Here is a 12,318-nt window from a genome sequence, read left to right as displayed (position 1 = left end):
CTCCCTCAACAGAATGAAGCAATTTAAATTGTGCTAAACTGACACCTGTGAACTTTCCAGTTTACACATCAATAAAAACAATATTTTGGCTGAAAAGAAATCTGATCAGATTTGCTACAACGGAAAAGATTATCACACTCGGCAACATGGAGATCAGGATCCCTTCAGGTAGACATCACACTTGACATAGTGAGAACTTCTCTCCCTCCACAACTGCAAAATACTCAGCATGAGTCTGTACTATACATTCTGCAGTAGAACCGCATGGTACAGTTATATCAAGTTATATATTTGACCGGTATTCCACTGTGGGAAGGATTACAGAACCTCCCTGAACACTGAAATCCACCAAGATGGTTCTCACATTGCATAAGTTAAGCAAGTCCAGCTTTTCTTGGTTACAGAGTTTGGACAGCCAGGGTACAAATCGTCCTACTATTGTGAGAGCAGGCCTTTTGCTGCTTTACAAAATACCGTATTTTTTGCTCTATAAGACACACTTTTTCCCTCCTAAAAGTAAGGGGAAATGTGTGTGCGTCTTATGGAGTGAGTGCAGGCTGTGCAGCTATCCCAGAAGCCAGAACAGCAAGACGGATCGTTGCACAGCGAAAGCAGTGATCCCTCTTGCTGTTCTGGCTTCTGGGATTCAAAATATTTTTTTCCTTGTTTTCCTCCTTCAGAAACTATGTGCGTCTTATGGTCTGGTGTGTCTTATAGAGCAAAAAATACGGTAAATTGTGTTCAACAAAGCAAACAAACTGAGCTACAGCTTAGATGAAAGGACAACTTAACAAGTACAATTTGTTGAGAGATTAACTACACAGTACTGACTTGACATAGAAGAGATGTGAAACAAATAGCACTTTTGTTCAGATCCGCAGAGTTGGACTAAAGCAACTTTGCCCTCCTTCCCTTTAGTGTAGCATGGCGGCCATTCAATGTCAAATCCTAATGCAGCTCCATAGGATAAGGTTGTACTAAAAGATAAAAGGTATTAACAGGATTAGTACAGTGCTATCCTGTGCAGGATTATTCAGGAGCAAGCCTTTCTAAACCTAGAGGGCATAGATTTGCACAGGTAATATTTGTTAGTGTCTTTTCTTCCTTCAAGAAATACTGCATGACTATTTTATCAGTTCTGCAAGGATCCTTAGTACTAACTTGACATGCAAGACTGTATAAATCTTTGCAAGGGGGGTTGTCCTTCATTTTTTTAATTGATTGATTCATTGTGTGTGTGTGTGAGAGAGAGAGAGAGAGGGGGGGGGATATTGAGGACATCATACCTCTTTCAATTAATGGCCCTTATTCCTAGATTTTGGAGGTGGTTCCCACATTTGGATCAGATTTGTCTATAACAGCCTAATGAACATATTTTTTTTTCAGCTTACAAAAATGAGATGCCATAGGGTTAGCAGTTTAAATTAAACTTTCAGTCTCTTACGCAATATCCTCTGAGAGTAAGGAACAATCGTTTGCATTATAGCTGTAAACAACGGAACCATGGAATTCTAAGAAGGGAAGGTTGTCTTCCAGGGCACTCCGATGGACTGGATTACTCTGGTTCATAAAAATGCAAAAGAGAGCTTGCTGTAAAGGATGTTTAAGAAATGGTTTTTCAGATCAATCATACTGGCACAGGTCACAGTGCGCTTGCCTTCCTGTCCAGGTTACAGAAGCATCCCAACAATTTATGTTGATAGGTAATTAGAGAAGTTAATGCAACCAATGCATACCAAGAAAATGCTTTGACCCACGCATATATAAAACATATACATCTTCCAACACAGAGATTATTTGCTATGTCACCACATGCCATGTCATCAACTCAATCTCCACTACTGCAAACCTTAAGGATAGTTACTGATGACTGTTCCTTTGGAATACTTTTCAGGTCAGGCAATCACAACACCCAGTCCTCATGAGCAATGGTATCAAGCTAACATCAACACTATTTGGGACATAATAAATCTAAGAAATGCAGTAGTTTTACATTTTTCCGTGAAACGGAAAAATTCTATGTGATTTGCTAATTAGAAACTGCACACAGAAGTACAATCAGTGCTGCATTTCAGGGTCTGCCACTTTTTACTGCTGTTTTTGTTCTTGTCCTCTTGTGTGAATCAAGCATATTCCCATTCCTTACCTTTTTGTCCCCTTTGGCCTGTTCAGTCATCCACTGAGGTAGTTTATTTGATGAAGAATCCATATTCCTATCAAATTTGTTTGGATTTGTATGTTAACTGGAATAGAAGAAATAACAAGCATGCAACTTGGCTCAGTCTAATATGAAATGATTGGTGTGGCATAGGTCAATCCATTCCAATCAGTTATTTGGGGGAAAGTCAGAATATAAGTTTTCCACATAAGTAAATAATATAAAGAAAAGATATTGCTTAACCGTAAAATATTCAAAGGGGGAAACTGTTAAATTGCAATCATAGTCCCATTTATGTGGGAGTAAGTCTCCACCCCCATCGTTCTGCCCGGACACTGAGATCCAGCGCCGAGGGCCTTCTGGCGGTTCCCTCGCTGACAGAAGTGAGGTTACAGGGAACCAGGCACAGGGCCTTCTCGGTAGTGGTGCCTGCCCTGTGGAACGCCCTCCCAGATGTCAAAGCAATAAACAACTATTTTACTTTTAAAAGACAACTGAAGGCAGCCCTCTTTAGGGAAGTTTTTAATATCTGATGCTGTACTGTTTTTAATATTCAGTTGGAAGCCGCCCAGAGTGGCTGGGGAAACCCAGCCAGATGGGCGGGGTATAAATAATAAATTATCATTATCATTATCATTATCATTATTATTATTATTATACAGTCAGAAGACAGCCCTGTTTAGGGAAGCTTTTAATGTTTGCTGCATTACTGTATTTTAGTATTTTGTTGAAAGCCGCCCAGAGTGCCTGGGGAAGCCCAGTAAAATTGGGGGGGGGGGGTAACTGAAGTAACTATGCGAGTATGGAACTAGTGCAAAGGGCTCAGAAGTTACACAATCAATTTCTGCATGTACATACAACCTTATTCAACCCAGTCGTAGACATTGCTAGTCCGAAGAAGGCTCGGCGTTGGACAACTCACCTGATCTAAGCCTTCCCTGGGATCCTCACCCTCATCCTAGCAACCTTTCCCGCCAGACCCGCTAAATAGCCGTCACGAGCCGCCGACGCTACTGTCGCAACAGAATGACGTCGCTTACCGCGCCTCTCCAGCCCATCCCTTCGCCCTCCCTCCCTTTTCCGCAGCTGTCAACTCTAGAAGGTGAAATGAGGTGAGACGCATGCGCGTAGCGCTTTCCGCGCCCGCCGGCCTCTGACGCCCGCGCGGCATTCTGGGGCTTGTAGTTTGCGGTTCTGTGAGGGGAGGCGGGAGAGGAGGCTGGTAGGCTTTGGCGACGGGAAACGAACCCCCGGGCCCCTCTCCCCGCTCGTCGCCCTGCTCCTTCCGTCCACTGGCGCGGAGAGCGGGCTCCGTCCCGGCTTCCCGGCGGAGGAAACGGACCTGAGGCGGCGGCGGCGGGAGGCGGGAGGTGAGCCGGACGGGCGGTAGGACCTGCCCGGCCGGGGATGCTCCTCTCCGGCTCCCTGCGGGCGGCAGCGCGGGGAAGGCGAGCGCTGCGGGGGCCAGCGGCGGCTGACTGGCTAGCTGGCGAGCGAGGAAGGAAGGAAGGAGGCGAGGAGCGGCTGAAGAGATGGAGTAAGTATCCCCTCGCCTGCCTCCCTCCTCGCCCGCCTCGCCTGCGTGTCATGGCGGCGGGTGATCCTTCCCTCCCCATCCCCCCCCCCAACAGCACGGAGAGCGCCGTGTCTGTCGGCCTGAGGAGATGAGGGGGTGTCCGTGGGAATAGTCACCTGCTGTGTCAGGTGGAGGGGTGGGGGTTGCTCCCGCAGGTAGAAAAAGCGGGGTTGGCTTTGACCCTGGGAGGCTGTTGCCGAGGGCGGCGCGGGGGGGGGGGGAGACAGCGGAGCAGTTAGAGAGGCTTGTGGTGGCGGGAAGGCCCGTAATCGGGAAGGGTGGCAATTTATTTTGCCTTTATTCCAGGGGTTTCCCCTTCCCCTTATCTTACATCCCCAACAAAGGGCATGCATGCTACCTTGTGCCTTGAACGGCGGCGGCAGCAGCAGCACATGCAGAAATTTCAGAAGAGGGGCGCTGGTATAGGGTTACCTTTTCTTTCATTCTTTGCTGGCCCTGATCCTGTATCCTAGAATCATAGAGCTGGAAGGGACGACGAGGATCATCTAGTTCCGCCATCCTGCGATGCAGGAATATTTTGCCCAACGTGGGGCTCGAACCCACCACCCTGAAATTCTTGACCCTGAGATTCAGAGCCTCGTGTTGTGCCAACTGAGCTTTCCCAGTCCTGACATGCTGAAATTCAGCAAATGAAGGCTTTTCTATCATTAATAATAATAATAATAATAATAATTATTTATTATTTATACCCCGCCCATCTGGGTGGGCTTCCCCGCCACTCTGGGCGGCTTCCAGCAGAATATTAAAATACTGTAATACATCAAACATTAAAAGCTTCCCTAAACAGGGCTGCCTTCAGATGTCTTCTAAAAGTCTGGTAGTTGTTGTTCTCTTTGACATCTGGTGGGAGGGCGTTCCACAGGGAGGGCGCCACTACCGAGAAGGCCCTCTGCCTGGTTCCCGGTAACTTGGCTTCTCGCAGTGAGAGAACCGCCAGAAGCCCTCGGTGCTGGACCTCAGTGTCCGGGTAGAACGATGGGGGTGGAGACGCTCCTTCAGGTATACTGGACCGAGGTCGCTTAGGGCTTTAAAGGTCAGCACCAACACTTTGAATTGTGCTCGGAAACGTACTGGGAGCCAATGTAGGTCTTTCAAGACCGTAGTTATATGGTCTTGGCGGCCGCTCCCAGTCGCCAGTCTGGCTGCCGCATTCTGAATTAGTTGTAGTTTCTGGGTCACCTTCAAAGGTAGCCCCACGTAGAGCGCATTGCAGTAGTCCAAGCGGAAGATAATTAGAGCATGCACCAGTCTGGCGAGGCAGTCCGCAGGCAAATAGGGTCTCAGCCTGCATACCAGATGGAGCTGGTAAACAGCTGCCCTGGACACAGATTTCACCTGTTCCTCCATGGACAGCTGTGAGTCCAAAATGACTCCCAGGCTTCACACCTGGTCCTTCAGGGGCACATTTACCCCATTCAGGACCAGGGAATCCTCCACATTATTATTATTACATGTCCCATTTGGCTGTGTTTCCCCCAGCCACTCTGGACGGCTTACAAAGCATGTAAAAAGCATAGTAAAGTGTCAATCATTAAAAACTCCCCAATACAGGGCTGCTATCAGATGTCTTCTAAATAATAGTCCCTTCGCCAGGAAAAGCTGGCGAAAGTTTCTATACGCCGGGAAGCTATTTAAGGCACAAGCAGGGCCAGTGAAGGTGGGCAGGGGGATGGCAGCCCTACATCACCGCTTTTCTCTTTTAAGATTTATGCTCTCTCTAAAATTATTAATAACCTTCAGAAATTTTGCATGTGAAGCTTTTACCACAATGTATCCCTGTCAGGAAAGGCTCCAAATCCCTCCCTGCCCCTTGTAACATCCATAGCTCTTATGGGTTGAACGGGATCTGTTTCTCTCTCTCGCTCCCACAGTACTGTGGGTTGGAATAAAAGGCAAGAGGAGTGTTAGTGGAGCAACTTTCTAGAGAAATTAATTATGTACAGAGAGGCTATTGCCGGGAAAGCAGAATAGGCATGCTGGATGTCTATGGTGTTATGCATCTTTGTCATATATTTGTTGTTTTCAGTTGATTGGTAAAGATGGAGAGAGGCAGAGGAGGAGGAGGAGGAAGGAGTGTGGGGGGCTCTGGCCTACACAGGAGCATTTACTCCCAGTCCCAGCAGCAGTATCATTATCCTGCCTCCTCTTCTCAGGCGGGCTGCATGGAGATCCAGGAGCTGGCCTCCAAAAGAGTGGACATCCAAAAAAAGAGGTTTTATTTGGATGTGAAACAGAGTTCCCGAGGCCGCTTTCTGAAGATAGCAGAAGTCTGGATAGGAAGAGGCAGGCAGGACAATATCAGGAAAAGCAAGCTGACTCTCTCCTTGTCAGTAGCTTCTGAGCTAAAGGATTGTCTGGGAGATTTCATAGAGCACTATGCCCATTTGGGCCTAAAAGGCAGCCAGAGTCATCGGAATGATCACGGTAATGGCAAAGAACAAGATTCAAGAAGACGGCAACACCATCACCCACCATCACCTCCAGCATCAGTTGGCTCAGAAGAGCATCTTCACAGCGTCTTAAAAACTGAGTATATTGAAAGGGACAATAGGAAGTATTACCTAGACCTGAAGGAGAACCAACGTGGACGTTTCTTACGGATTAGACAAACCTTGATTAGAGGACCAGGCATGATAGGATATTTTGGTCACAGTTTGGGACAGGAACAAACTATTGTCCTTCCAGCACAGGGGATGATTGAGTTCAGGGATGCTTTGGTCCAGCTCATTGAAGAGTATGGTGAAGGAGACATAGAAGAAAGGAGGAGCGGAGGTGATGAGCCTCCTGAACTCCCAGAAGGGACCTCCTTCAGGGTAGACAACAAGAGGTTCTACTTTGATGTGGGGTCTAACAGGTACGGTATTTTTTTGAAGGTAAGTGAAGTGAGGCCTCCCTACCGTAACACCATCACTGTCCCATACAAAGCATGGACAAGATTTGGGGAAAACTTTATCAAGTATGAAGAGGAGATGAGGAGAATTTACAATGGCCATAAAGAGAAAAGAATGGATACAAGAGGGGACAGTGGTGAAGAACAAGAGGGTCTTGATTAGAATGTATTTCAACTGGCCAAGAAACAAAATAGAAAATTGGCTACAGATACTGATACGTAGTTGTTGGAAGAAGATGCCTTTCTTTTTGTAAGTTCTTCCCTGTTGTTAGATAACACCAATATATAAAATATTACAAGGGTTTGGTTGTCATATTAAATTATACCCAGTAATATCTCTGTGATTTCTATCAGAATAGTTGAGAATAATTAACCACCCAATGATTCTGAAAATTCCAATAATTTCGTGGTCTTCAAAGACTACTTGTGTATAATAGTGCTAAATCTCTTATTACGACCTTTAGAAGAATCTGTATCAGGTTTGTGTTGCAGTGTAACATGATACAAGTAAGGCAGATCTAATTAATGTCTTCTAATACTAACCATAGAGCATTTATGACCAAAACTGATCTTTAAATTTTAAATACTTGTATTGGGAAAGGTATCTTTGAATAACTATCTGCTGGTCACTTTATGGTAAAAATCTTGGAAGCGTGGGGGAGGGGGGGATCAAACCTCTATAGTGTATTGGCCAGTAATTTCATGGTTACCTAATTTTATGATAACCTATTAATTTTAAGTGTCCCAACAATATAAATCCATGTTTGATTGTTTGAGGGTAATGTTTATCATGAATCATCCATTTGTATGGACTGCTTACATCATGTGAGGAGAGTTTTATTTAAATAATGTTGCAACATTTCAAAAGCTATTTTTGTATTTGTGGTGTTAAGGGGCTCCAGCAAGTTGCTGTGATGTGGGAATTTAGTAGGTGGTTACAGTTGGAATTAAAATTCAAAATAAGGAGGTTAAATATGTGATGTGGAAAAGTAGTAGAATAATGTTGTTTTTATCTTTATACTTTATGAAAATGCTTTGAGAGATTTTGGTGCATCACTTAACTGGTACAAAACAGATCTCTGGTTTCACACTGGTGCAGTTGAAGCATTCAATAACAGCTATCAGCACTTCCCTTAAATCTTACATTTCAAATCTATATTATTATTGCAGGCCACAATCTGCACTTCTTCTTTTGTTAAATCATTAACCCATGATCCTCCAGCTTAATGCTGTAGAGTTACATCTTGATCTGTAGAGCGATATCTAGAGACAAGAGTTCCAATCATGAGAAGATTTTTTTTTAAAATAGCAAGATGATGAATGGAGAATTCTGTGTTGATTATTGATAAAGAAAAGAAAAAAGTGAACTTGCACCAAAATCACCAAAGGAACTTTAGAAATGTGTGTTACAGTTGTGACAGAGAAGGGGAAAAAGATGTTTGGACTTTAATTTCACTGTTTTAGGTGAGTTTCCCAATATATAAAAAGTGGACCTATTCAGTGTTTGGTCTAGTTTCAGAAATAACAATTAATGAGTAATGTAAAACCTAAAACTAAGATTTCCAATTTGGTTATTTTAATTAGTAGTGGCCTACTGGGCCATGATATCATTGAAAGGTTATACATTCATCTTAGTATAAAAGTATACTAAGAGATGTTATGGGGGTAGAAATTAGACATCTGAATGAAAGAGTTCTATGTACTGTTTGTGATGTTTTAAAATTATAGTGAGTTGTCTAAGCCTAAATTACCATATTGCTGATTTGGTGCTGCACGTCCCAATGCCTATAGTAATGGTAGTATTGTTGGATTCCAAAATACAGGATCCATGAATGTAGAAACTCCTGATGCTCACATTCTCACAACTCTGGTCTCACTATGAGGAACTTCCCCTTGCCCCTCAGTATGCAACATGTTTAATTCTTATATCAGTCAATACGTTTTTATTGGAATTTTATGGCAACTTTACCCTATCCTGTTAAATATGGTTCACTGAAATATCCTGCATTCTTCATATAAACTTTTAATTGATAAAAGTATACAAATTGTCTAACTGGTTGTCAAAAAAAGGCATTTTCCCTGTTTTTAAAAAGGAAATAGCTGTGAAGTGGTATCTTTACGCTTCAGTCAGAATTTATATTTGTTTATACATTGGCATGTGCAATTTTTCATCATTGTATCTAAATCCTGTTTTCTGGATTTTGCCATGGATTCTGTACTCAACCCCACTCCAAATTTCTGTATCCCCATTCCACTAAACAAGACTCAGTTTTCATCTGTTTACAGGTGCAGGTTGTTGTCTTCTTCAGATCAACTATGCCCTTAATTAAATGCAGTGCTTTTTTTTCTTGGGGGACACAGGAGGACTCATAACCCTAAACATTTTGTGAATCTTCGTACTTTCGTCCATTTACTGTATTTATTTTTCCCCATTTAAACTATAAAATGGTGATTTTCTTGAGTCAAAACGAGAGTACCCCTAAACATTTTTTAAGGGAAAAAAGCACTGATTAAATGCGCATGTGAGCATCTGAGACTGACTACACATGAGCTGTAAAGTGGCCATCTACTATATACAGTTATACAGTGATTTTGGCTTATCCATTGGAAGCAACTGCTTCTTTCATATTGTCATATCCAAGGGTTATATAGTCAATTTACAAAGTTCAGAGCTTAAATGGTAATTTGGGAAATAGATTCATTTTACACCTGGCAGTACATCCCCATCTTTGGAGAGTGGCAATAACATGTAGTGATTGCAGAAGGGTCTGTTATAATGTAAAGAACTATTCTTTGCACCCCAAAAATGCCATGTCCCTTAAACTTGAGAAAAACACAAGCTTATTTGCACTAAAAAGCGTGGCCAAAAACAAATCTAGGAGGGCCGGGTGGATAAAATCAATTTGTACCTCTTGAATTATCTGTTCTCATGAGAGAATTTTACAGTAAAGCCCTGACCTCTCTTTTAAAACTATGGTCCAGACAGAAAGTCTGTCAGTTTTGTGATTTTGATAATAATGCACTTTATATTTTATAAATAATAGAAGCACATTTCTGCTACAGGTCTGGTACAGTGTGTTTCAATATTATACTCTAAAACAGTATAAAAATGGCTTTCTGCATATATGTCTGTCAGTGATCTATTTTATGGATTAGATCAAATTACACTGGCATGATTGAATAGAGCAGGCACCACTTTGAAATTAATTTCAAAATATTAGTGGCCTGTTTTTTTCAGAAATATTGAGTACATTTCTCACTGGATTTGAATAATCAACATTTCTGAAACTCAGATACTTCAATAGATTTTTAAGTAACTTATTACTGCAGCTGCTGCAGATGTGGGTTAAATAACTTTTTCCTATCTGTAGTTTTGCAGTGTTGTCACATAATTCCTCTTCCTTCCATCAAGAGTCCTTTTTGGGGACTAAATTTTATGTGGTTTACACCAGGTTGGTAGTAAGTGACGTGTGCTGGCTATATCTCATATAATGTAGCCGCTCTTTTGCTCAAGTAAAAACCTAGAAAGTTGTTATCACAAAACAGTTGTACAAGTGAGTTCCGCAGGACAGTTAAAATGACTGTACTTTGCACCAATTCTATGAAAATATATAGCACATTACACTAACATGCAAAGCAAGTAAGTTTGATGAAAAAAATTGCAGAAAAACCATCCTTATTCCTATACTTAAAAGAGTGGGATAAAAGATATCTAACGTGTCAAAACCAGACAGATTTAAAAACTAGAAAAAAAGATGGAGATACTATTTCATATTGACATCATTATTTTTTCTTAAGCATCTGCTGTTCTAAGGACCAGTTTCTCACTGTCCATTTCTCTCACACATGAGTAGTGTTACTGTTGTAGTAGTTTAAAAGTATCAGGTAGACTACGGTAATTCTCCAATCGTATTCCAAGGAAAACTTCTTAACGTTTTCAATTTAGTTAAATTTGCAATTAATATGTTATGGGCAGTGTTATTTTTCTAGAAAAAAATGGTGCCGGAACTCACCATGAACGCTTCCCTTGTTCTCTTATAATGGCAATGAAGCCCACCTAAGAGGTGCCAGAACTGAGTTCCGGCTGAAAAAAAGCCCTGTTTAAGGGGACCACATCGTTAAAATATGAGAATCACATGCTATGTGTTTGCACACAAATTATAGCACATTCCATCTTCCATTCATCAGCAGCACGCCCTTCCACGTCAAAACGAACAAAGTCTCTTCTTTAACATTGCTAAACCTAGGTTTAGATTTCTGTGAACAGGCTGATGATAGTAGCACCTTACCCATCCTTATCTAGATGCCAGCCCAAACTCACAAGAGGAAAAGTAGCATATATGTTCAGATAATAAACCAACAAGGCTAGGTTATTTTGGACATAACAAAACCTTTTCTCCCCGAGCAAACACAACAACATGAATCACTCTTGACTATATCTGTGGAATACTTGTTTACAGCACATTTCCCCACATAAGTGTATACCCTAGAGCAGTTTGTAAGCTCTTGCATAAAGGGGAAAAAGGACAGTGTGAATCGGTTCTAAGATTTAGGGCGGTACCCAGTGTTGCACAAGCAGAATTTCCCCTATCCTCCCTATTGCACCCCCTCAGGTCCCACTTCAGATCTGCTCCAAAGCCTCTCCCAACCCTTGGAAGCGGATTTGGTGAATATCTGGGGGTCTGCCAGGTATGAGAGAAAAGGAAATTCTGTTCAGCTAGTGGTCAGACACAATTGGAATATCACCCTTAATATATCTAATAAGATATTTGCAGCGATTATATCTTTACCATATGCATGTTGGCTGATATCCAATGTTAATCAAACTCAAAGTAAACCTATTGATTTCAGTTGGTCTGGTCTCAGAATGATGGTTGAGTATCGCCCATCATTATATATTAAGCCTTTGACCCTGAAATCTCTGTATCTGAATTTCTGAATTTAAAAATACGATCTAAAAATCAACTTTTGTACAAACAGAAATTTCAGGTAAATGTTTAGCTCACCAAACTGTTTAATTTATGAGTTACCCCATATTTTCAAAAGAAAACATTTTTTTTAAAAAAAACACAGGGAGGCAGGCCTCTCAGTAGAGTTGAAAGAAAAATAGCAGCAAAAATGCTTCTTAAAATATAAGATGAGGTTGTAAAGTGCAGAGTGAAGGTGTAATATTGGATGCTATAGTGTAGCCTTCCTCAACCTGATGCCCTCTAGGTGTTTTGGGGCTACAGCTTCTGTCATCCTTGACCACTGGCATAGCTGCTTAGAACTGATGGGAGCTGTAGAGCGAAGCCTTAGGGAGGAACACCATAGTGTTTCATGTAATAGTTGAACTGCAAGTCTCAAAATAGTGCTGATATTTAAGAACGATCCAAAATACTATATCCACATGGGGCAACATCAGTGATATACACCCATTAGCACAATGGAAAGCTGCTTATGCAGTAGGACTTTTGGTTTTTCTTCTCCCCTCTCCATCCACAGCCTGCCCCCTAAATCTGTTCCAGAGGATCCCTCAACCATATGGAACAAGTTTTAGGGGCACACAGAGGGGCTAATGGAGGAAGAGAGGGGGGGACCCACTACATGAGTGGATGCCTGTTCTCACCCATGATATTTTATTGGGATGCAGATTGGTAGGAGCTTTTAACGTTATATGCTTGTTAGTGAAAT

The 12,318-nt window shown here is 42.1% G+C and overlaps 2 protein-coding genes across 3 annotated transcripts in view; one reads left to right on the top strand and one right to left on the bottom strand.

The window, feature by feature from the left end:
• WRN (WRN RecQ like helicase) overlaps positions 1-3,205 on the bottom strand; it is a 62,143-nt gene extending 58,938 nt beyond the window's left edge. Inside the window, exons 1-4 of the mRNA XM_083419441.1 lie at positions 3,081-3,205; positions 2,147-2,243; positions 1,445-1,560; positions 832-977 (exon numbers count right to left, since the gene is read on the bottom strand). Coding sequence (XP_083275567.1) covers positions 832-977; positions 1,445-1,560; positions 2,147-2,209 — 325 coding nt within the window. The 5' untranslated portion in view covers positions 2,210-2,243; positions 3,081-3,205. The remainder of the gene's footprint in view (positions 1-831; positions 978-1,444; positions 1,561-2,146; positions 2,244-3,080) is intronic.
• A 143-nt stretch (positions 3,206-3,348) lies between these two features.
• PURG (purine rich element binding protein G) lies at positions 3,349-11,695 on the top strand. 2 transcript variants are annotated; one of them, XM_083421219.1, is made up of 2 exons: positions 3,349-3,695; positions 5,782-11,695. In XM_083421219.1, the coding sequence occupies exon 2, from the start codon at positions 5,795-5,797 to the stop codon at positions 6,806-6,808; it is 1,014 nt and encodes a 337-aa protein (XP_083277345.1). In that variant the 5' UTR covers positions 3,349-3,695; positions 5,782-5,794; the 3' UTR covers positions 6,809-11,695. The 2 variants fall into 2 exon arrangements, with proteins under 2 accessions (XP_083277345.1, XP_083277346.1); XM_083421220.1 differs by having other exon boundaries at positions 3,578-3,695; positions 5,909-11,695.
• Positions 11,696-12,318: the final 623 nt, after the last annotated feature.

The sequence above is a fragment of the Podarcis tiliguerta genome (assembly GCF_965153285.1).
Source record: "Podarcis tiliguerta genome assembly, chromosome: 17".
Taxonomy (NCBI): Eukaryota; Metazoa; Chordata; class Lepidosauria; order Squamata; family Lacertidae; genus Podarcis; species Podarcis tiliguerta.
Note: the sequence above shows the minus strand (reverse complement) of the source record. Positions and strands in the feature narration are given on the sequence as shown.